The 26283-nt window shown below is 39.5% G+C and overlaps 1 protein-coding gene across 2 annotated transcripts; it reads left to right on the forward strand.

The window, feature by feature from the left end:
• The first annotated feature begins 871 nt into the window (after positions 1-871).
• LOC127618250 (proto-oncogene c-Rel-like) lies at positions 872-20118 on the forward strand. 2 transcript variants are annotated; one of them, XM_052090609.1, is made up of 10 exons: positions 872-961; positions 1837-1872; positions 2577-2716; positions 3129-3277; positions 3827-3918; positions 12933-13073; positions 14375-14479; positions 15718-15930; positions 16779-16913; positions 17034-20118. In XM_052090609.1, exons 1-10 carry the CDS (start codon positions 955-957, stop codon positions 17831-17833), a joined length of 1818 nt encoding a protein of 605 aa, XP_051946569.1. In that variant the 5' UTR covers positions 872-954; the 3' UTR covers positions 17834-20118. The 2 variants fall into 2 exon arrangements, with proteins under 2 accessions (XP_051946569.1, XP_051946568.1); XM_052090608.1 differs by having other exon boundaries at positions 15715-15930; positions 17034-20117.
• Positions 20119-26283: the final 6165 nt, after the last annotated feature.

A 26283-nucleotide genomic window follows, 5' to 3' on the forward strand; every position in this document is an offset into this window, starting at 1 on the left:
TAGTCGTCGCCTGTTGACCACATTTCTCACACAACACATTGGACATTAATTGCTTAACTAAGCATAACTATAGAGCTTTTGTCGGTGAAATATATTTTGAAATTTGCCGATTAATAAAGTCAAAAGGTAATTTCTCTTGGACCAATGTTTTTCTTAACTCCGTTTATGGAAATAAACTTCCTTGTTCGTGGGAGATTCCCACTGCGTACAGGGGGGATACCCTAACGTGAATTTAACAGTGAATATTGGTAAATAAAACGTCCATATTGAAATATATGATGGCTATGTATATCAGATTTCTGGGGCGTAATGAAAACGGATGTTTGATGAATATTTTCTTCAATGCCGTGCACAGTATAAAGATGCTAGATTACATATTCATGTTTTATTTTTAATGTTTAGTCCGCTGAACGATCAATTATTGCAATTTAAACACCTCTATCCCTTACTTCCTCGTTTTCATTCCTAATTTTTAATTCCTAACTAAAAATTAAATATAGCACTACTTTGAACCAAGATATATTCGCGTATAGACATTTATATTTAAACTAACTAAACAGGAATGCGTAACTCGAGAATAAAGTCAACTCCAAACAAAAGTCTGATTTTCTGAGGTGAAAATTATTTTATGAAATGTGTTTCCAAATGCATACTTCTCCGTTTGCCGCTTTACGAACAATAATTATACGTATTATTTATTACGAGCGCTTTGGCATTTTTTTTAATTTGGTTTGTAAACCTGTTAAATTTGAATGTGACGTCGAACTCGGCACGTTCCTCTCTACGTTCTCTGAGGGGCGTATCTTTGCTCTGTGGGCAGAGAGCAAGTATTTAGCGGGGATTTCCCAGACATCTGTGCACTCTTCTGCGTGTACGAGAGTGATGCTTTATATCTGTTCAGCACTTTAGAGCTCGGAGACACTCGGTAATCCTAAAACAAGGGTGTTTTCTAACATGTCTGGTGAGTACAAGTGTTCATTATTTTATCGTATATCCTTAGGCTTATTAATAATTAATATAAAGTTATGCTATGCGACATATTGATATCTATGTTTATATATATATATCCATGTTGTTAAATCAGAACAGCTATTTTTAATGATTTTTTTTTTTAGGTAGCTTACAAAAGATGTTTAAACTGCCTACTCATACTTTTCCTGTTTAGAATAAATCTTGACACCAGTTAGATGTATCATATTGTCTCGTGTTTGTAAATCTTAACAATGTAATTTGTAAGCCACCGCCCACATGTTATGCATTTCAATATCAAATTCAGTTTTGCTAGTTACATATTTTAAAGGAAATTAAAAAGACTTGTCTTTTTGAAAGTGTACATCACAGAAAACCCTTAAAACAAAGCCATTATGATTCTCATTACCTGAAAACTATACACACCTTTTGCATGAGCTGCAGTTCATGATGGACAATGTATCATCAGGAAATAAAATGAGGAACTTTAAAAGCTGCTTCAGCTCTCATATTATCACCGTTCACTGTTGGATATTATATTAATGTTGTATTATATGCATGTGTGTGTGTGTATATATATATATATATATATATATATATATATATATATATATATATATATATGTATATGTATGTATGTATGTATATGTATGTATGTATGTATATGTATGTATGTATGTATATATATGTATGTATGTATATATGTATGTATGTATATATATGTATGTATGTATATATATATGTATGTATATATATATATATATATATATATATATATATATATATATATATATATATATATATATATATTATTGTTTAGCTGAATTCATGCATTGATTTATTTTCTCTTCATGTTGTCTTGAACAGTGCATCATCTCTCAATGCACAGGGACCACCACCTAAGTAAGTACATGGCATACCTGTAAGTACAAGTAACATGTTTAGAGTTAAGTTGGGGGTTGATCATGAACTCTGACTAATCATCAAATATGTTCAACGTCACCTGCTTGCAATTGTAAACCAATGTAATATTCAGATTTCTCTACATTACTTCCTCTTTTGTTTGCTATGTGTGGTGTGTCTATCCAGAGGTAGATAAAGACGTGACTTCCTGTAAGTGACAAATTCTAGAGCAGGCAAAAGTGAGAGGCATTTGCCCACTACACTTCTGGATCTATTTCAGGAGAATAGGATCATGCATAACATGGACATAGTGGAAGCATGGATATTTTCCGTCTTAATTTGTTGATTTTTCACTGTTTAAGACCAAAGTAATGGCATGATACATGCAGCTGGGTGTGCAGGTGTTTGAGAAAGTTGTGATTAATGTATATACTTATTGGCATGATGTCACCTGGATGAGCTCATAAAGGGTCTGTGCTGACAGGTGCAGAGAGCGGGAAATAATTTACTGGCAGGCTGTGTTGTTTGTGGTGTGGTTATGGTCAGGTTCTGTAAGACACAAAATGTTTTTTAAATGCTTTTGCTCTGCCAAAATGTAACATACTGATCATTTTGAACATTTGAATATGAAATCTTGTACCAAGCTTATATGGAATTAAAATCTATGATTCTGACTCCTTTTTTTTTTTTTTCGCCTGGTGCAGTGGGAAAGCCCAGTGCTCAGATCTTTGAGCAGCCCAAACAGAGAGGCATGCGCTTCAGGTACAAATGTGAGGGACGCTTAGCAGGCAGCATACCAGGAGAAAGAAGCTCTGATAATAACAGAACCTACCCCAGCATTCAGGTACAGCGAAAGCTTTTGCTGACCTGCATTGAATCTCACAGCTCACAGCATGTTTCCAAGATACTTAAAGTGAAAGTTCTCTCAAAAAGGAAAATTATCTCTCTCATGTTGTTCCAAAGCTATTTGACAAAGAGATGTTCGGCAGAATGTTAGGGACTGACCTGAGTCACCATTCACTATCACTGTCTTTTTTTCCATACAGTAAGAGTGAATGGTAAGTGAAGCCGTCAGTTCCTAATGTTCTGCATAACTTCTACTTTTGTGCTCCAAAAGAAAGCCATATGGGTTTGAAACAACATGAAGGTGAGGAAATGATGACCACATTTTAATTTAGGGTTGACTGATTCTTTTAAGCATCTTTAGTCACATAAGATAAAAGCTGAGAGCTTTTAAACTTCTCTCTTCTTTTCAGATTCTAAATTTCTCCAGAAAAGGAAAAGTACGTGTTTCCTTGGTTACCAAAAGCGAATCATACAAACCACATCCACATGACCTGGTGGGTAAAGACTGCAAGGATGGTTATTATGAGGCAGAATTTGGACCTGAACGCAGGGTCATTGCGTAAGTTGATGCTTTAACTAATAAACTGTCAGAATAATTTCACTGTCACAAAGTCCTTCAGAGATTATAGAGGTCAGCAGGGAAAGATAGCATTAAAACCATGGATTGAATATACACTATATGCATATTTTGCTCTAATCTCATTTTGTCTGGTTACCATTTTCCTCTTAATGAAATGAAACTGTACCGTACCCCACATCAAAGCCATTCCAATCTGCTTTCCGTATTACTACAACTCACACACACGTACACACTATCACAGTTCTTTTCAGAAGGGCTGTCCATTCTTCTTTTTTTTTTTTAAAGAAGCATGTTGATTCAGAGTAGGGAGCAGGGGATTCCCCCGGTATGCAAAATGAGAGCCTTAGAGCTCCAGTCTGCCCTCAATTTTAAACAGTATGGTAGTACGGTTAGTCTAACCTCACTCTTCCTGTTAGCTGTAGTCACTGGGATGAGTGTTCAAGACGGAGAATACATGAGGTAAACAAATCTAGGAAAAAAAATCAGACAGCATAATTTAACGGATTGTTTGTTGGTTTGTTTTCCCAGTTTCCAAAACCTGGGCATCCAGTGTGTGCGAAGGAGAGAAGTGAGAGATGCCATATTGCAGAGAGTTGCACAAGGCATCAACCCTTTCAATGGTGAGATCCACCTGCACTCTTTCTCTAATCTTTTATTAATATTACTGACCCAGTTCCTTTCGCTCTTTACACTCGTTATCAGACACTCAGAATTTAGATGACATTGTGAGGCCAGCAACATCACATTGTTAAAATCATGAAATGCTTACAAATTTCTCTCTTTCCTGCCTCCAATACTGTATGACACAAACTGTCATCTGACAGTGCAGTTAGAATAGGACATTGAGACTAGTGGTCGACCGATATATCACTGAGGCCGATAAATCGATACATTTTCCCCTTTGGTAGATTTATTTATTGAGGGTGCTGAAAATTGCTTGATTGCATGCGAAACAACTGAGACATGTAAACGACCAGTCACGGTTCATTTTATTGTTACGTGCCATCGTAATAGACCAGTGTGCAACACATTCATTTAAACATTCTCCCTCTCTCTCCTCAACAGTTCCCTGTAACATTTAACTGTCTTGTCCAATGATAAAATGTCAAATATCAATAAAACTAATACCATCTGCCAATATGCGCATATCTTGTTTAGACAGATGTAATAAACAAACCTCACAAAACTTCAGCAGATCCAGCATCCTGTGGAGTGTTCATAAATCATCCTCTGAAGTACATATTCTGACAATCTCTCCTCAACAGTTCGATGTAACTTTTCTAATGATAAAAAGGCAAATATTAAAAAAAAATTCTTAATATATACCATCTGCAAATATGGTGTAATTCACACACCTCACAAAAATACTGTGTTTATATTGAGCACTCATCTAACATCTTCCTCTGAAGCGCGTATTCTATTAGCCAGAATCAAAACTTCCGGATCAAAAGTTCCTCTGCTTCACAAATCAGGGCGGTCAGTCCTTGACAATCCAAGCAGGTGATCCAGGCCATTTAAACTGTCAGGAGACTGTTGCTCATGCTGGATTCGCACAGGCATGTGAGTGCAACATCAAATTAAATGTGCTTCACATGTGCTATAAGCTAATACTTGCACTGTATTTACAATTGGTTTGATTCTGTATTTTTTTTAGAAAATGCGTTTGCTAACATGGACATGCCATCCAGGGTTGCTAGACTATGTGTGTACTGTTATTTCCTTCTTCCTGATATATTAACCATTTCTTCATTTGCAGTTAAATTACTAAAATGTTATGACTAAACAGAAATCAGAAGAAACTGATTTTTTATAAAGTTAAAGCTTAGTGTGAAATTTAGGAAATATAGTTCTAAATAACCTCTCCGGGAACCAGCACCTTATCGTGGTGGAGAGGTTTGTGTGCCCTTATGATCCTGAGGGTTGTGTTGTCTGGAGCCATGTGCTCCTGGTAGGGTCTCCCAAGGCAAAGTGGTCTCAGGTGAGGGGCCAGACTAAGAATGGTTCAAAAATGACTCATGGAAAAAACGGCAAGAGGAGGAGTTACCCTGCCTGGAGGAAGCCTGGGGCCCCTGTCTGGAGCCAGGCCCAGATGGAGGGCTCGTCGGCGAGCGCCTGGTGGCCGGGTTTGTCACGGAGCCCGGCCGGGCACAGCCCGAAGAAGCAACGTGGAACCCCCTCTACATCCCTTGGGCCCACCACCCATTGGAGGAACCGCAGGAGTCGGGTGCGCTGCCATATGGGCGGCAGTGAAGGCCGTGGGCCTCGACGGACCAGACCCGGGCAGCAAAGGCTTGCTCTGGGGACGTGGAATGTCACCTCACTGGGGGAAGGAGCCGGAACTAGTGAGGGAGGTGGAGCGTTACCAGTTGGATCTGGTGGGGCTTACATCGACGCACAGTTTTGGCTCTGGATCCGTACTCCTGGATAGGGGATGGACTCTATTCTTCTCTGGAGTTTCCCAGGGTGTGAGGCGACGGGCGGGTGTGGGGATACTCACGAGTCCCCGGCTGAGCCACTACGTTGGAGTTTACCCGGTGGATGAGAGGGTCGCCTCCCTACGCCTCACGGGTTGTGGGGAAAACTCTGACTGTTGTCTGTGCATATGCACCGAACAGCAGTTCAGAGTATTCGGCCTTCTTGGAGACCCTGAATGGAGTCCTGAATAGGGCCCCAGTAGGGGACTCCATAGTGATGCTGGGTGACTTCAACGCACACGTGGAAATGACAGGGACACCTGGAAAGGCGTGATTGGGAGGAACGGCCTCCCTGATCTGAACTCAAGTGGATGTTTGTTATTAGATTTCTGTGCTAGTCATGGATTATCTATAACAAACACCATGTTCGAACATAAGGATGCTCATAAGTGTACGTGGTACCAGAGCACCCTAGGCCGAAGGTCGATGATCGATTTTGTAATCGTGTCGTCGGATCTGAGGCCATATGTTTTGGACACTTCGGGTAAAGAGAGGGGCAGAGCTGTCAACCGATCACCATCTGGTGGTGAGTTGGGTCAGGGGTGGGGAAAGACTCTGGACAGACCTGGGAAGCCCAAGCGAGTAGTGCGGGTGAACTGGGAACGTTTGGAGGAGGTCCCTGTCCGTGAGATCTTCAACTCACACCTCCGGCGGAGCTTTTCAGGCATCCCTGCGGAGGTTGGGGACATTGAACCGGAGTGGGCAATGTTCAAAGCTTCCATTGCCGAAGCCGCGGTGGAGAGCTGCGGCCTCAAGGTTTTAGGTGCCGCAAGGGGTGGTAACCCTCGAACACCGTGGTGGACACTGGTGGTCAGGGAAGCCGTCCGACTGAAGAAAGAGGCCTTCCGGGATTTGTTGTCCCGGAGGTCTCCGGAGGCAGTTGCAAGGTACCGAAGGGCCCGAAGTGCTGCGGCCTCGGCCGTGAGGGAGGCAAAGCAGTGGGTGTGGGAAAAGTTCGGAGAAGCCATGGAGAAGGACTTTCGGTCCGCACCAAAGTGCTTCTGGAAAACCGTCCGCCACCTTAGGAGGGGAAACGGGGAACCATTCAAGCTGTATACAGCAAAGATGGGACGCTGTTGACCTCAACCGAGGAGGTTATTGGGCGGTGGAAGGAACACTTTGAAGAACTCCTAAATCCCAACACGCCCTCTATGGTAGAGGCAGAGCCGGAGGATGATGGGGGATCAGATTCTATTTCCCTGGGGAGGTCACTGAGGTAGTCAAACAACTCCGCAGTGGCAAAGCCCCGGAATTGATGAGATCCGACCAGAAATGCTGAAAGCTCTGGATGTGGAGGGGTGTCATGGATGACACGCCTCTTCAACATTGCGTGGAAATCTGGGACAGTACCTAAGGAGTGGCAGAACGGGGTGGTGGTTCCCCTCTTCAAAAGGGGGATCAGAGAGTGTGTGCCAACTACAGGGGTATCACACTTCTCAGCCTCCCTGGTAAAGTTTACTCCAAGGTGCTGGAGAGGAGGGTTCGGCCGATTGTCGAACCTCAGATTGAAGAGGAACAATGCGGTTTTCGGTCCTGGTCGTGGAACGACGGACCAGATCTTTACTCTCGCAAGGATCCTGGAGGGGGCCTGGGAGTATGCCCATCCGGTCTACATGTGTTTTGTGGATCTGGAGAAGGCGTATGACCGGGTCCCCCGGGAGAGACTGTGGGAGGTGCTGCGGGAGTACGGGGTGGGGGGTCCCTTCTTAGGGCGATCCAATCCCTGTACGTCCAAAGCGAGGGCTGTGTCCGGGTCCTCGGCACAAAGTCGAAGTTCATTCCATGTGGGGGTTGGTCTCCGCCAAGGCTGCGCTTTGTCACCAATCCTGTTTGTGATATTCATGGACAGGATATCGAGGCGTAGTCGGGTGGGGAAGGTGTGCGGTTCGGTGGGCTGGGGATCTCATCGCTGCTTTTTGCAGATGATGTTGTCTTCATGTCATCATCGGTCCGTGACCTTCAGCTCTCACTGGATCGCTGGCAGTCGAGTGTGAAGCAGCTGGGATGAGGATTAGCACCTCTAAATCTGAGGCCATGGTTCTCAGCAGGAAACCGATGGAGTGCGTACTCCAGGTAGGGAATGAGGTTTTGCCCCAAGTGAAGGAGTTCAAGTACCTCGGGGTCTTGTTCACGAGTGAGGGGACAATGGAGCGGGAGGTTGGCCGGAGAATCGGGGCAGCAGGGGCGGTATTGCACTCGCTCTATCGCACCGTTGTCACGAAAAGAGAGCTGAGCCGAAAGGCAAAGCTCTCGATCTACCGGTCAATTTTCGTTCCTACCCTCACCTATGGTCATGAAGGTTGGGTCATGACCGAAAGAACTAGGTCGCGAGTACAAGCGGCCGAAATGGGCTTCCTCAGAAGGGTGGCGGGCTTCTCCCTTAGAGATAGGGTGAGGAGCTCAGTCATCCGTGAGGAGCTCGGAGTAGAGCCGCTGCTCCTTTGCGTTGAAAGGAGTCAGTTGAGGTGGTTTGGGCATCTGGTAAGGATGCCCCCTGGCCGCCTCCCTAGGGAGGTGTTTCAGGCACGTCCAGCTGGGAGGAGGCCTCGGGGAAGACCCAGGACTAGGTGGAGAGATTACATCTCCACACTGGCCCGGGAACGCCTCGGGGTCGCCCAGTCAGAGCTGGTTAATGTGGCTCGGGATAGGGAAGTTTGGGGCCCCCTGCTGGAGCAGCTGCCCCCGCGACCCGACTTCGGATAAGCGGTTGAAGATGGATGGATGGATGGATGGAGTTCTAAATAAGTGTTTATTCGATTTTATTTTTCAGCAATTTTATTGTTATTTACTTTATTAAATAGTGACATATCTGCATTGTATCGGCCACCCTGCAGTCTGGATATCAGCCATTAAAAACCCCATATCGGTATTTAGTGAAGCTATTGTACAACTGGCTGCAGTATTCAGTGGCATATGATCATGGGGAATTTATTCAAACAGGGAGGAATTGCTTGCTGCTGTGAACATCAAGAGGAACTATAAACTATACATTTTTGTGTAACAGACAACTATTGTAGCCATTGTCGGCAGCCATACTTAACTGAAAGACAAAAATAATGAATAACAAAATTATTTTTGCAGTGTATTAGTAGACCTACAGAATCACTGCTAGAAATCCCAGCAGCACTAGATCTTTACAATTGATTGATTGATTGATTGATTGATTGATTGATTGGTTAATTGATTGATATTTCTCTGTGTTCTCTACTTTACAGAAGATACAATTATGGTCTAACTTGTGTACTACTGTGGTATACTTTAGTCTATAAATTCAGTTTCCATTACTGATAATATTGTTGACTTCTGATGATAAATTGCTTGTGCTTTTGCTTATTTATAAGTATCTCAGGATCAAAGCATGTACTAAAGCATTAAATCTAAATGATCTGGTGGAATTGTTCAAGAGTCGGTATCCGATTATTACATATTTTAAAACTCTTTAAAATAGTTCTCGTGCCTGGGTCTTAAGTCCAACATATACTAGCTGACATTTTGGTATGAGGCTTGAAAAATATGTTAATAGTATCCTACAAATTTTCAGTATTGATTCAACAAGCAACATTAAATTAATGTCACATAATGTTCAGATTAGTATGGAATTAGTGTATAGTGGGATACTGTCTAGCCAAATTATAGTTGAGTAATTGTGAAAGTGTTGCAACAGGTTATCACACTATATGGCTGATGAATGTACAGAATGTCAGACTGAACTTGGCACTGTGGTGTTCTGTTTTTGCTTCCTCATGCTTATTCTGTTGCTCTCTGTGGTGAAGGGCTGTTTGGGGGGACTGTTCTCACTTCTGCTGTTATAAACAAATGAAGAGCTCTCTTTTTTGGCTGCTTAACACTGACAGAAATTAGGTATAAATTAGTCATGATGGCAGTAGTAGTGAGATTGGTTTTGATATTACTTTTAGAAGTTTGATCATGTATTGGAAGGGATGACCTGCCAGTGATGACCTCATTTGCACTGACGTTATCCCTCAATGATTTCAATGATGACACATTATAAGTATATAGTAGGAGGGTCATTAATTGAAATTGTGGATTTGGTAATCTACTGGTATATGCAAGGAGGTATTCATCTTGTGTGTGATTTTCAAGAAACTTGTCAAGAAAATGTCCTGGTCCTATTTTACTCCAAATTATATTTTGCATACATCCTACCATTGCGAACATCCTAAATTATATTTAGGAAATGAAGCCTATTTTTTATGGCCATTACGAATTTCTTTTTACATTGTGACATTTTATTGACAATTACCCCAGAATACTTATTATCTTCAATGCAAAATAAGATTATCATTATAATATTCTCATAACCTCAATGTGAATATTTTTTATATAAATTGTTAAGTATTTATACTTCATAGTAGTACTTCCTATCTGCAGCCTTTCATTTATATAGATTTTAATTGCACAGCAGCATCCTTTTACTGTAGCACAGTCTAAGAAATTATGGTAATTGTTACGCTAATGACAATGGGAATAGTAAAACGTCTGTTTAACGAACGTTAAATTGCGCTTAAGTGTCCTGAAAATAATGTCACAATGCAAAACATCCTTAATGCTCCTAAACGTAGGCTTTGTATCTATTACTTTAATTGTAAAGTATTTACTGTATATATTTTAGTATTACTCCCTTGGAACTGCCTGCGATTTTCTAGATTTTAATAGTACTTGTGTGACAGCATATTTTTTACTGTTATAAATTAAACAATAAAGTGACGTAAATGTTTACACTAATGAGAATTATCTTTGAAAACAGTGTCAATAGTAAAATGTAAAACATCCATTAAGGTAATGAGAATTGGTGGGTAAAATATGCTTAATATTTTTGAAAACAATGCCACAATGCAAAACATCTTACTGGGGGGTCCTTGACAGGTTTCGTGAGAATCAACCTTGTATTTTTGTAATCTACTGTTATGTATGAATCTATTCATTCTGTTTTTGTAGCTCAACTGGTACATGGGCTCGATTCCCTTGGACCACACAAACTGGAAACATTTGTAGCTTGCACTTTGGGTAAAAATGCCTGACAAATGCATAAATGTAATGTCAATTATGTGTAAAAAGTATGCAGCTGTGCAAACACGTGTGTGTTGGGTTGTAAATAGCTGAATATGCTATGATGGTGTTGCTCCATGCAGCTGAGTGGGTGCTCTGCTCGATATGGTTTGAGATGTCACAGATGGTGGGTTCAGGTGGCGAGAGATGAGTGCCGGGGTTGGGAATAGTGGTATGCCCACAGAATCGAGAGATTTCTTCTGCCTGCTCTCATTTCTCTCTGTGTCTCTCTGTACCTCTCACCCTGTGCTTCACCTTCCACCAGCCCACACTAACCTAAATCATCACCCACCTGCTACTTCTGTCCACTTGTTCCACTTGCTCTCTGACTTGGATAAACTCAGAACCTGAGGCACACACATATACACAAATAGATGCGACCACACCACTCCTCGCAGTTGCCTTTCTCACCCTTCACTTCTGGCTGTCTTGCGCACCCACTCATCACCTTCCACCTTATTTCTGTTCCTCTCTCTTCTATATAGCTGTCCATCATGCTCCTTACTCTTCTGCTTGTTTGTCCTCATCTCTACCTTTCTTTCCTTTCTTTTGGGCTTGTGGTCTGGACAGAGGTGTCTCTGTACGTCAGGACCCAATCCCGCTCACTCCAGAGTTGTCAGCGATACTCTGTCACCCAAGCTCTCTCACTCTAACCCACTGTGAAATTTCCACCTGCTGTGACCTCAGAGTGCTCAAAGCTCGTCACGGCTGTGGGCGGGATAGCCGTGGGGTGAGCAGAGACAGACTCCTGAGAGGGAGAGTGGGCGGAGTTGCACGCACTGTGAAATGTCTTCACGAGCACCCCTGTGGGTGGTTGTGTTCTTGTAGGCTGATGTGTGATGGATATAACTGGGGATGTTGCTGAATAGAATTAGCAGTTGCGTTACATTGGCACTTTCTTTTCTTACTTATAGTCACTGGAATGAACTGACCTGGTTTTCGTTCTCGTGCCTGGGTGCTCGTTTCATTTGTTTCTCCCTCTTTCCATTTCCCCCTTTGCCTCATTCACATTCATTCACAGACTCTTTGGCTCTGTTTACCTGGTGTTAAATGGATAGTTCCACAAAATGATTTTTTTTTTTTAAATCTCATCATCATTTAGGCCACATCCACTAATCAGTTTTCAGTTTCCCAATGTCATCATTCTCCAAAGTATCTTGTAATGGAGAGTGTTGTCGAATACCCTAATACATGAAAATGTATTAGGGTATGCTTTTATTCTTCCGTAGAACACAAAATGAGATGTTAGGCAAAATGTTTGCCTCAGTCACCATTCACTTTCATTGTATGGAAAAAAGATTCAATTAAAGTGAATGGTGACAGAGGCTAACATGTATGCACTTTTTAAAAAATTCTGAATGGATGAATATTTTATTTGTAAAAACTGCATATACCCGAGAAAATGTAAACCCTTATTTAAGCTCAATGGTTGATTAACAGGTGAGTAGGCGGACATTAATTGTTGTCAGGAGCACATCAGGATACAGATTTTGAACACAAAGGATGGCAGGGGAGACTCATTGATATTTATGAGTTGAACGCTACCTGGTTGGCTAGGGTTAGGTTATAGATTATCTGGCCAATCAGGTAGCACTTTCATTATGAATGTTACTAAATTCAGTTGAACGAAATCCAATCAGGTATTGCTTTCTACATGAATATAGATGACTTATCCCCTGCCATCCAAGGTTTCAGAAAATTAACCAGCAGGACACAGTAGCATTTACACTAGAAAGGAGATGCTGTCACATGCGTTTCTGACTACCTCTGAATGTGGTTTGAGTGATCCAATCAAAACAAATTTTGGACACAGTGTACTTAGTGCTGTCCACTTGTGATCAGATCACCCGAGACCAATACAAGGCGTAAACATGTTACTTAAATGTGTCAGCTAGATTCAAATGAACAGACCTGGTTTTCATTCTCGTGGCAGGGTGCTCGTTTCATTTTCTCCTCCTTGTTCCCCTTTCCTCCTTTACCATATTCACAAGACTGCTTATCCCCTGTTTTGTCCTCATTGTTTTTTGACACCTAGGATTAATTTGTTGATATTTCTTGCAATGTTGAACGTGTGCGTTTTGTGTTCACAGTTCCTCGGGAACAGCTGCTGCAGACTGAGCAGTATGATCTGAACGTAGTGCGTCTATGCTTCCAAGTTTACCAGCAAGATGAGACTGGGCTGTACAACATCACACTGCCTCCCATCGTCTCAAATCCCATCTATGACAACAGTGAGTTGCCACAAAGCCATAAGAAGAGCATAACATTAAAGAGATAGTTCACCCAAAAGTCTTAATTCTGTCATTTACTCACACTCATGTTGTTCCAAATCCATATGACTTTCTTTCCACATGGAACACAAAAGTAAGCCAAATACTGCAGTCACCTTCAATAGCATACAAACAGATGTAAAGGGAGTTGTGGAAAGGAGGAGGCGAGAACCAGCTTGACAATATAAATTAATTTAATTAAGAACTTAAACCAAAAGACACAAACACACACATATGACGGAAATCTACCCGTAAACACTCTCTCTCTCTCGAACCCCTGTCCGCAGTCTACCTTTATCCCTCTCGGAGGCTTGATTAGCCTGATAAGGGGCCGGGTGTGTACAATCACAACCAGACCCCGCCCTCCGCCCTGCCACAACAGAAAAGATGCAATGAAAGTGAATGGTGACTGAGGTTAACATTCTGCATAACATCTCCTTTTGTGTTTTAAGGAAGAAATTCATACAAGTATGGAACTATGAGTGTGAGTAAATGAAGACAGAATAAAAATTTTTGGGTGAAATATCCCAAATACTCAAAAAACCCAGATGGCCACAGATTGGCAGCAGTTTTACCTGATCAGCTGTGTTGTATTTGACTGTTATGCACAGCACTACTGCCACACTGCATCAGAGCTTGAATATAAGAACTTTGGCAATAGCTTCATTGGCCGCTCTGTGCATTGCTTTGGTGACAGGGCTGTCAGTAAGCAACACCACACACCTCAGGAAGTGAGCATGGTCCATTTTAACACTTCCTCACGTGATGGTGGTGTAAAGAGCAAGCAGAACAGCAACCATTGCAGAGTGTTTTTGTGAGGTGGTGCAATGCTAAATCTAAGTAGATTATAAAAAAGGTTCAGGCCATCGCTGGGGTGAAACTCTTTTAAGTGTCATTCACAAGTAATATAGACTTCTTTAAAAAAACAATTCACTTAAAAACATGTTGAAAGATGCTCCAAAGAAGATTACAGAAGCAGGTTTGACCTGAAATATTTTTTATGTAGTTCAGATTGTTTGCTTCCTTTTAATATGGTCAAACATTAACACTAGAAAATAGGAAGTAATAAACAACTCCACCCTCACTCGCTAAATCATGTCCAGTTTGGCTGCTTTTTAAAAAAAGATTTTAACCTTTCTGAGTGTGCCACAGCCCATAGAAAATCTGATAAACTGTATTTCCTAATGCTGATTGTAGTGCAAATTTGTGTTTTCTTGAGCTCGAAGACATTCTAATCTTTGAATGGCTTACACTGTTTTCAGGGGCCCCAAACACAGCCGAACTGCGAATTTGCCGGGTGAACAAGAACAGTGGCAGTGTGAAGGGAGGTGATGAGATCTTCCTGCTTTGTGACAAGGTGCAGAAAGGTAAAGGACTGTTTCAAATCTTTAGAACACATAAAGGTGCTTAAAGCAATGTCCGCTGTTAAGCTGAACTTCTGCTAAACTTAGTCACTGAATTAGACCTCTCCCATCCTTTCAACAACCCTCCCTCTCTCCAGAATCCTGCCTCACAAAGACATGTCAGCAAACCCGATGTCAGCCAACCAAAATATGGAAAATGATTGACAGGCAGAGAGTGTTTTTGATTAGATAATTTTCTGATTGGTTGAAAATGCTCCTCTGAACAGCGACAGAGTTTACAGTTGTGACATGGACAGGGTTAATACCCTTAGGACACATATTTCAGTGATATCTGTCAGCTAGTAGCAACATTTTATGCGTGGAATTACAAAGAAATTGCTCACAGCCCCTTTAAAATGTAAATTATCTTATAATTTACTCCTCATCCCATCCCAGATGTTTATGACTTTATTTCTTCTGCAGAACACAAACAAAGATTTTTAGAAGAATATCTCAGCACTGTAGGTCCAGTCAATGAAAGTCAATTATGTTAAAAACTTTGAAACTCCAAAAAGCATTAAAAAGGCAGCATATAGGTAATCCATACAACTCCAGTGGATAAATCCATGTCTTCTGAAGTGATATGATAAGTGTGGCTGAGAAACACATCAAGTCCTTTTTTACTATAAATCTCTATGTTTAACCAGCCCCGACCAGTTGGTGGCGATATGTATGAAGAATTCAAATCACCAAAAAACAAAAGAAGAAAAATGTTTAAGCGGAGATTTATAGTAAAAAAGGACTTACATTTTTTCTCCCACAACTATCATATTTGTATGTGCTTTTTGGAGCTTCTGGAGTTCTGGCCACTTGCATTGTATGGACTTACAGAGCTGAATATTCTTCAAAAATGCTTTGTGTTCTGCAGAAGAAAGAAAGTCATACACATCTAGAGTGGCATGAGGGTAAGTAGATGATGATAGAATTTTTATTTTTGGGTGAACTGTTCCTTTAATAAAGTGATGAAGGGCACACCTTAGTTGAAGTGAAGATTCAAAATTTATTTTGGGATTCATTCATTTTTTCATTCAATTAATTCCATGTATACATTATGCATTAGCTTTAATTTCATTCATAACCAATTTTGTTTTTAATCATCTATCCTTTTTTCCATAAACAGTTTCTTTATGCCATTCTGTCATTTAACCCATTTCTTCATTCATTTCTCACACCATCACATCAATATTGATATACACTAGAAGATATTGAAGTGAGGTTCTTCACTCAGAACTGGGAGGCCAAAGGCTCCTTCTCTCAAGCAGATGTGCACAGGCAAGTGGCCATAGTGTTTAAGACGCCCACCTACTGTGACACCACCATCACAGTTCCAGTCACAGTGCAGATGCAGCTGCGCCGTCCGACTGACCAGGAGGTCAGTGAGCCCATGGAGTTCAGATACCTACCTGATGATAAAGGTAAAGGATCGAATACCCTCTCATTAGCTAAAGAATGCATCTGTCTCACAATCTGTTAAAGGATAGTTCACTAAAAACAAAACAAAAATGAAATTCTGCTTTCACTTACACTCCAGCGTGTTTTCCACACATGTAGTATTCCATACAACATATGACCTTCTTCTGTTGAACACAAAAGGAGATGTTTATCATTTTTTTCTTTACAATGAAAATGAAAGGATACAGGCTATAAGTTTCTAACATTCTTCCTTAAATCTCCTTTTGTGTTCCACGAAGAAGAAAAAAAGGTTATAGGGTGTTGGAACTTCCTGTAACAGTGTAGTACCCCCAAAAAACACTGTAAAATTTAAATAAGAGGAAAAAGGCCAAAAAATATGTGTAATATTTATAATTTTGTTTAATGATTATATACTAAATGGTGTGGTGGTGGTGTAGTGGTCTAAGCAACATAACCGGTAATCTGGTAATCAGAAGGATGCTGGTTCGAGCCCCACAGCCACCACCATTGTGTCCTTGAGCAAGGCACTTAACTCCAGGTTGCTCCGGGGGGATTGTCCCTGTAATAAGGGCTCTGTAAGTCGCTTTGGATAAAAGCGTCTGCCAAATGCATAAATGTAAATGTAAATTATCTTTATTTGGGTGCCTTTCTCAGTAAAAATGGTTAAATATGATTAATTGCACATCATTTAATTAATTTGATAAAAACATTTTATCTTTTGACAGGACAAATTTAAATGCAAAGAAATTCTGCCAATGTATCAATCTGCTGTATTGTATGCAACACATTATATATTGTAGTCAAAGCCCTTTTCTTGTTGCATCCAGTAAAATTATTTTATTTTTTGTAGATCCCTATGGCTTGAAGAAGAGAAAAATTGAAAGCCTGATGAAATCCTTCCCTAATTTTTGCCAAGGAGCCATGAGCACTGTAAACAGACCAAAAGCAGTGCATAACAATATGAGGGGTCAGATAATTAAAACTGGTAAGAGGCTCGGCACTTTTCACTGAAACTTTCCTCACTTAAAGATTTAAACAACAATACATCAGTATTTTCTTAATACATATTTTATTATTATAAAACTTAAAATGTTCATTTTTACAGAGCCAAAAAATGTTTATCATTTGCCAAGTCATGGTGCGTTGCGAACAAATCCGTCAAACTATTACAACAAAGCCCCTCAGTCCCGCCCTATGATGCCACCTCTCTCAGAAACCCCAGTTTCTGTGGCTCTCAACCAACCATGGCCTAACCCAATTGTTAATGCCACTGGAACCAGTAATGGGGTGGGCCTACAGCAAGTGAAACCAAGTCCCAGCATGCCCACCACAGCGGAAGGAAGTGGAAACAGCCTCCCCCTACTGACTTCTACGGACCTGGATATGGAGTTTCTTCAGTCCAATGGCCTAACAGCCAGCCAGCATCGACAGGAACAACAGAGCCAGCAGATCCAGCAGTCCCAACAGCCACCTCAACGGCAGGAGCCACTGCAAGGAGTAGATACCTGGTACTATGGCCTCCAACATTCCCAAAGCACACAAAATGGAGCAGCAAGCACAGGTGTGTCAATGGGAGTAGGCTACCAGTATGCAAGTGGCTTAGATGATGAGATCCTACAAAACTTAATGGGCGGCAGTCAGACAGGCCTCCACTTGAAACAGGAGAATCAAGGGCCTAGTAACTTGGCTATGCTGGGCTCCAACTGCACAGCATCCTCTGATTGTACACAATCTTTCACTGCCCTGCTGAACTGCCCCAACACCAATGAAAGTACTCAGGAGACCATAAGACAAATGGAGGCCAGTGGTCCAAATCAGAGGTGCCAGCAGATAGCATACTCCACCACCAGCATGGGGCAGGAGAGCCACTTTGATTCTTTGTCCTGGCCGTACTACCCTGAATAGTAAAATCCATAATTATTCAAGACGAATTCAAAGGATACAAATGTTCACAACTAAGAGCAATTTTTTTCTTTAAACGTTGGATCTGATTTGAGTTAACTGAATGTATTTAATAAATATCAGGTGGGCCCGAGGTCGTAGAATGAGGCCAGTACTGTAAAATTCTGCCAACATTTTGGTAATTCAGAGAAATTTTATGAAACATATATGTACATAATTGTTTGATGGTCATGTTTAAGGAGATTGGGATCATTTGTCCACAAACTAAAGTGTGGCAAGGGAAATGTGTTCCTTAAAGTGGGAACTTGCAGGGAATTGTCCCTGGGTAATGGCTATGCCATTTTAAGCATGATTCTTATCCAAAGTTCTCAGAAAACAGTTTTTAAACTAAATCATACTGTCTTTCATTGGTAGCTCAAAAGTAATATGGTTTTAGAAACAAATGCCAATGTTTTGTTTTCGCTTTATTCAACATACATTTTTCCTAATTGTAAAGTTTGACTTAACATTGCATTTTCTGTAGGTGAATTTTTGTATTTTTTTTTATTAAAATGTATACTACTGAATGTGGATTTTGTGATCTTTTGAGATACAGGTATATGGTGTATATAGACTGGTGAAGTCATATATATGTATTGTGTGCACAAATATTAGGTTAATTGTATTCCTCAGGATTAATTTTATTGTTGAACAAACAATGCTCTAAGTCAATCCAAATCTAAATCAAACCTGAATGTATAACAACGGAAACATGAGTTTTGTCTTTCTCAGGGGGATATGCAAGTGTGCACAATTATTAGGCAGCTATTTGTGTTCAATTATTAGGCAACTAAATTACAATAAGAATTTCTCCCAACTCAATTGTTTATTCTAAATATTTAGAGTAAGTGCAACAAATAAGTAACAAAATGACAAATAAATAACTTTTATGGACTTTCAAAAATATTCAGTGACCAATATAGCCACCCTTCTTTTCAATAACTGCCATGAGCCTTCCATACATGGAGTGCCAATGTCTTGAGCTGTTCACGATCAACTTTTGCTGAAGCAGCAACCACAGCCTCCCAAATGCTGTTCAAAGAGGTGTATTGTCTTCACTCACTATAAATCTTACATTTGAGAAGTGCCCACAAGTTCTCAGAAGTCAGGTGAGGAAGTGGCTTTATTTGGGCATATTTGAGGCTATTGCTGGCTAGTTAAGCAGTGGAGTACTTAGATGCATGTGATGGCTCATCGTTCTGCATAAAGATCATGGCCTTCTTGAATGTTGAGGACTTATTCCTGTACCACTGCTTGAAGAAAGTACTTTCCAGAAACTGGCAGTAGGTTTCGGAGTTGAGTTTCAGTCCCTCTTCAACTTGAAAAGATCCAACTACCTCATCCTTAATGATAGCATCCCATACCAGTACCCCTCCTCCACCTTGCTGGTGCCTGACTCGAAGAGGTGCCCTGTGTCCATTAGTGATCCAGCCATGGGCCCATCCATCTGGTCCATCAAGAGTCACTCTCATTTCATCTGTCCATAAAACCTTTGAAAAATCTGTCGTCAGGAATTTCTTTGCCCAATTTTGATGCTTCAGCTTGTGAATCTTCAGTGGTGGTCATGTTTCAGCCTTCTTGACCATGGCGATGTCTCTGAGCACATGACACCTTGAACTTCTGAACACTCCTGGTAGGTTGCAGTTCTGGAATATGGAAGCATTGTTGGAATATGTTAGTTCACATTTAATTCCTCAAGTCTTTTGCAGTTTATTTGTGCCTTTATTTCTCCATGTGTTTTTTGCATACCAGTTGATTATTCGCAACAAAACTTTTGATTGTCCGGTGGTCATGCCTCAATAGTTTAGCTATTTCATGAGTGTTGCATCCATCTGAAAGGCATTTTACAATATTTGACTTTTCAGTGTCAGTTAAATCTGAAGCTGTAATGAAGCTGCCTTAAAATTATGCACACCTTGATATAAGGTGTTAGTTACTTTCACCACACCCTCCCTAATTATACAAATACATACCACCTGAAAATGATTGAATCCAATAAGCATTCAAGTTTATATGGTTTGGAGTCGGAAAATGTGCATGGAAACTATGATCAGGTCAGAATATTCAATTGCCTAATAATTGTGCACGCAGTGTATATCTGTATATATATAAGAGAGAGAGATATAGTTTAGATTGTAAAATGATTTGTTGCAAAAATAAATAAATAAATTACTATTATGTGAAATTTATGTTGTTAATAGTTTTGTTTGTTTCAGTCACCTAATTTTATGTTTCTTTTTCACATTAAAATTTCTGGTAAATAAAATTTGAAACTCTAGTTCGGGTGTACATTTCTTCTCGTATTTCTCCAAGTAGGTATAGCTGCAGGCCCGAAATCTCCAAAATGAGCACAGTTTCTCCAGAAGTGGGCGGGGTTACTCCAAAAGGGTGTTGCGCCAACTCCACAGATGGTAAGGGTTAGGGAAATGGTTAGGTAAGGAGCTCCCTATATCTTTGCTGGTGATTTGGAGCTCACGCCCTTTTTTGGAGATCTGTCTGCAGCTATACCCTTCACTATTTCTTGTCACAGTCCAGTTCTAAGAATCAAGAGCAGCCATTAGATACATCAATGTCCGGTTTCCCCTTTACAGCATCTGGTCCTCTATAACACGTTAAGTTGATACAATGGTGATGAAATTAACATATACGTCTAACAATCAGAATGAGATATTTTGTCATGGTATCATTCAAGTGGTTTCTCAACACCCTACTAGGCTATATATAATGTATTGAAACATTGTTGGGTGGCTTAGTTACTCAGTTGTTTCTGAAATGTTGGAATTTCTTTGCTCTGTAGTCAAATTGCCATGATTTAGAAATATACTCTTCATTTTAGTTTCTCTTTTGATGTAGTTTCAGTACTGCAAAACTTGTGAGTTGTGAAACTTGTAAAAAAAAAAATCTATATTTTGCATATCTATTACTGTATAAACACTATTTAGAACTAATTTTTGCGAACATCTGTATTAAATGTGATGTTAAATCTGCTCGAATCTCGGCCTGTTTGGCAGACATCTCGACCTGGATGAAGGAACATCACCTACAACTCAATCAAGCAAAGACGGAGCTTCTCGTCATTCCAGCCAACCCTACTGTTGAACACAACATCAACATTCAGCTAGGTTCAACTACAGTAAGCTCTCTAAAACAGTCAGAAATCTAGGAGTAACCATCGATAACTAACTAAATTTCACAGACCACATCTCAAAGACAGCACGATCATGTAGATTTACACTACAATATCAGGAAGATAAGACCCTTACAATCTGAACATGCCACACAACTTCTTGTTCAGTCACTTGTCATAACTAGACTGGACTACTGTAATGCTCTAATTGTAGGCCTCCATGCATGCGCAGTTAGGCCCCTGCAAAAGATACAGAATGCAGCAGCACGTCTGGAATTCAATGAACCAAAGAAAGCACATGTTACACCACTTCTTGCCTCTCTTCACTGGCAGCCGGTTGATGCACGTATCAAATTTAAGGCTCTGATGCTGGCATTCAGTCTGCTCCAGTATATCTAAAATAATTTCTGCCGAGCTACATTCCTACCCAGAAGCCTGTTGTCAGATAATGAGCAACGTATTGTTGTACCAACACAAAGATGCACCAAATAGTTTCCCGGAGTTTCTGGTTCACTGTAACTCATTGGTGGAATGACCTTCCATATATATATATATATATATATATATATATATATATATATATATATATATATATTCATTCTTGTTGCACTCTAACTTTGTAATGCAGCACTTTGAACTGTTGTCTACTTAAGATGAATCGCTTATGATGTATTATTCCTCTTTTGTAAGTCGCTTTGGATAAAATCCTCTGCCAAATGAATAAATGTAAATGTAAAATGTAAATGTTTTGCAGATATCCTTAAAGGCTGTTGTCTATTTTATACAATCTACTCAAAATGCCATAAAATGGATTATGAAACATGCCTTCTCAAAGACAATGTACAGTTGTTTTCCTTTCATCAAATACAATATTGTCAATTGCTGTCTATTCTCCACACACAAATAGCCTCTACAAACACAGAGATAGAAATGGGGAGTATAGTAACATTATTTGGCATGATCAGCAATAATAATAATAGCTAAACAGTTTTGTTATGTGCCCTCATTATTGTTATACGTAAAGTGAATTAAGAGGTATTTTTCAGCATTAAGTGTCACAGAAAATGGTATTGCTTTTGAATTGCTTTGAGCCAGTTGAGTTGCATGACAGTTTAATCTTCAATAGTTCAGTGTGTAAGTCATTCATTTTTCATTTTTAAGCTAAAAAGAGTGAGGCTCAGTAAAACGGGATTTTAAGTTAGCATATACGTCAGTACATGGAGTTTATAATAAATCTTCAAGATTGCGACAATGCTCACCACATTTCACAAAGTTGTGTGGTTTACTGCTAGAATGAACCAGAGGCATCAAGAGCTTTTTCCCATAGAGACGTCAATACCTGTGAATACAGGACACATTTTAAGACTGATTTTCTAATGATCTTGTCAGAAGTGAAGCTGTTTTGTGGCTTCCTGTCTCTCGGTAGCAAACCACAATAGAGCTCCTAAACAGAAAAACAATTCTGTCATATGCAGGGACCAGTGAAGCAGGGCTAAGGGCCCATGGGATCTTGGTCAGCTCAGTGTCATTAAAAGATATTTCAGTTTTGCTTGTTTAGAATCTTGTGTTCAGTTTTGATTGTTTGCATTAATAAGGGCAATCGTAACAGGTTAATGAGTAAATGGAGTTTACTTTGATCAGATCAAAGGCCTCTGGCTGATGCAGTCATAACTACCATAATGAGGTAATAATCGCATAGATCTAGGGGAAATACTTGAGATATGTTAGTGAATAAAGCAATGTTTGTTTGTTTTGCCTTCCTGGAACTAATGAAAAGGTATTATTTGAAAATCTTATTGCTGATAAAAACAAATAAAAAATTTAATGACGCAGGTAAAATACACTTTCTCATAAATCTTTGGCCAATACCAGTGCAGACAAATCACAACCGCAATGCTTAAATGGCTACAGAATCCTTGTTATTTTGAAAATAACAGTCATAGCTATACTTAATTTCCAGCATGCCGTCATATCTGTGAGTGGGTTCTTGTGTGTTTCTGTATTTGACATGAATTACATTGGTGGCCAAAAGTTTGGATTAATGTACAGATTTTGCTTTTATGAAAAGAAATTGGTACTTTTATTCACCAAAGTGGCATTCAACTGACTACAAAGTATAGTCAGGACAATAAAAATGTGAAAAAATTACTAATACATTTTCAGAACTTATTAAACTACTTCAAAGAGTTCTCATAAAAAAATCCTTCGTGTGTAGCATTACAGCTTTGCAAATCCTTTCTAGCATTCTAGCTGTCAGTTTGTCCATGCTCAGGTGGCATTTCATCCCATGCTTCCTGTAACACTTGCCATAGATTTGGATGTCTTGTCGGGCACTTCTCACGCACCTTACAGTCTAGCTGATCCCACAAAAGCTCAATGGGTTAAGATCCATAACACTCTTTTCCAATTATCTGTCCAAAATCTGTGATTCTTTGCCCACTCTAACCTTTTCTTTTTGTTTTATGTTTCAAAAGTGGCTTTTTCTTCGCAAATCTTACCATAAGGTCTGCACCCCTGAGTCTTCTCTTTACTGTTTACCTCTTTACAACAGGTGTCTATTTCTCAAACTAGAGACTCTGATGTGCTTATCCTCTTGTTTAGTTTTACATTTGGCCTTCCACATCTCTTTCTGTTCTTGTAAGAGCCAGTTGTCCTTTGTCTTTGAAGAATGTAGTCTACACCTTTGAATGAAATCTTCAGTTGTTTGGCAATTTCAAGCATTGTATAGCTTTAATTCCTCCAAACAATGATTGACTGATGAGTTTCTAGAGAAAGCTTTTTTGCCATTTTTGACCTAATATTGACCTTAAGACAAGCCAGTCTATTGCACAATGTGGTAAAACAAACAAACACAAAGACAATGTTAAGCTTCATTTAGCAAACCAAATATCTTTCAATTGTTTTTAATATAATGGCATGTGATTTTCTAGTATTTAGCATGATTATTCAAGGATAAGGTGTTGCAGTTATGGCTGCTGGAAATGGAGCCTGTCTAGATTTGTTCAAAAATTACTTTTTACAAATAGCGATAGTGCTGTTTTTTACATCAGTAATGTCCTGACTATACTTTGTGATCAGTTGAATGCCACTTTTGTGAATTAAAGTACCAATTTCTTTCAGAAACCGCAGACTCTGTACATTATTCCAAACTTTAGGCCATCAGTGTATACAAACTTATCATAATCTCATTATCTTGATACCCGCATTTAACAGTGATCTGGAGTAAAAAGAGATTCCAAAGTCGTTTGTCATGTTCTGTGTCTACATTAGTTAGACTGATACATGTTCAGTCAAAGCATTTCTGCCCTGGAACAAAGCCAGGGCAAAACACAACAGAGCCAAAATTCTCAGTTCCAGTCAAGCTCCTCCCCTGCCCTCCGTCACGAGCACACACACAATCGCATGAATCACTGCGTGATGATAACTGAATGACATGCCTCACAGAGCTGCCTTCTTTTACCAGGAGAATGAGGAAGTACAGAAGGAAATCTCAAAAAGTCTAATAACGTACTGGGTCTGCCAAAAAAAAACATCTAGACATTTCACAGTCTTAATGTGTGAATTGAAATGTTCTATGCCAAGGTTTGCTATATGGCTGCATGATGTCTGTGAGAGACAGTGATTTCTTATAAAGATACAATAGGGAAAAAGATCTGATCGATTGAAAAGACTCAAGATTTCCCTAAAAAAAAAAAATCAAGTTAAGCTCAATTGACAGTATTTGTGGCACAATATTGATTAACACAAAAATATTTTTACTCATCCCTACTTTTCTGTAAAAAAAATAAAAACTCTTGGTTACAGTGAGAAAAAGTATAGACACAAGACAGAAAAGGATATGCTTGTAAACATGATTTAGATGTGATACAATTGCTTACTAACCTTTTTTGTGTAAAGTTATGGCCAATTGTACAACTTTGTTACCATGACAATGCAATGTTAACAAACCTTAAAACAAATTAAAAATTATGATTTAAACAACTTTACAACTCAAATAATACACAGGGTTTAACAGAAGAATTTTATAAAATTATAAGCGTCACATTTCGGTTTAAACCCTCTAAAATTGGCCACATTCACTTTCAATGTTCCCATTCACTTCCACTGTAAGTGCCTCAATGTAACCTCGATTTTTGCTTTTTTAAAGAAAAGGTGGTACGATTCAAAATTATTTTTGTGGTAATCAACATTATGCCACAAATGCTGTTGATTGAGCTTAACTTGTATTGAACCTGGAACATTACTTTCACAATTTCCATTGCTCACTATTGCAACATAGGTATTGAATATTACAATTTTGCTCATTTTGTTTTATGCATAACAAATGAAACAGGGTCTTTTCAGTAGCAGACGAAATATGCCTCTTTCAGACTATACTGATCTTAAGGTCTTATATAGGGCAGAAAGAAGAAGCAAAGGTCATGACTTGTATGATTATGTCTGAATTACCACAGAATTCAATTGCAACTGAGCAACATTTCAAAACTGCAAAGTCAAGGGTATTCATTAAACAAGTTTGCTTGGAGACAGAGAGACATGTGTAACTATCCTGAAGGTCTGTCTAATTATATATTGCCTCTGTGTTTGACTGAAATCCTTACCTCATGTGCAATGAATCTCAGATTTCAGTAGAGAGGGAAAATCCCAATAACCCTACAGAGAGACCTATGTAAGAACATTTTGTGCATGCAATTTTTTCCGCTCAATGATGATAACCATTTAGACCTGACCTGAAATGGATTCTTGATGATTATGAATGAAATTGATATCTTGTTAACTTATCACCATAACATTCTTAAAATCCATCCTTCTATATACACACACACACACACACACACAAAACGCACTCTGTATAGATACAACACAAAATTTTGTTTTTACAGATGCCAAGGTTGCATGCCAGCAGCAGTTACAATATACATATGACATAATCAGGAAAATGTGTGCAGGGTGCTTGTGTATTGTGAATCCAACGTGTTTGGCTTTGTTGACACAGGATGACTGTTAGACAACTTTCAAAACAGAAATTTCAAACATTCTATCAGTGTAAGTAAAAAAAAAAAATAACATTTTAAAATTGTAATCTTAACTTATTTAATTCCACAACAGTACAATGTGGCTAATGATCCCATGCATGGAGTAAAAGGGACTTTTAATTTAATTTTATCCCAAAACATTACATAGCAACAAAAACTACCACAGCACTTTATTAAAAACCTGTTTGTCACTATACACTATATTTTTCTAATGCATGAGATAATCACATACATTTATGCATTTGGCAGAT

This window comes from Xyrauchen texanus, chromosome 24 (genome assembly GCF_025860055.1).
Source record: "Xyrauchen texanus isolate HMW12.3.18 chromosome 24, RBS_HiC_50CHRs, whole genome shotgun sequence".
NCBI lineage: Eukaryota > Metazoa > Chordata > Actinopteri > Cypriniformes > Catostomidae > Xyrauchen > Xyrauchen texanus.

Coding starts and splice junctions, on each gene's coding strand:
- LOC127618250 (XM_052090608.1), top strand. Junction 2,717..3,128: donor GAACCTACCCCAGCATTCAG/GTACAGCGAAAG, acceptor TCTTCTTTTCAG/ATTCTAAATTTCTCCAGAAA. Junction 13,074..14,374: donor AAATCCCATCTATGACAACA/GTGAGTTGCCAC, acceptor CACTGTTTTCAG/GGGCCCCAAACACAGCCGAA.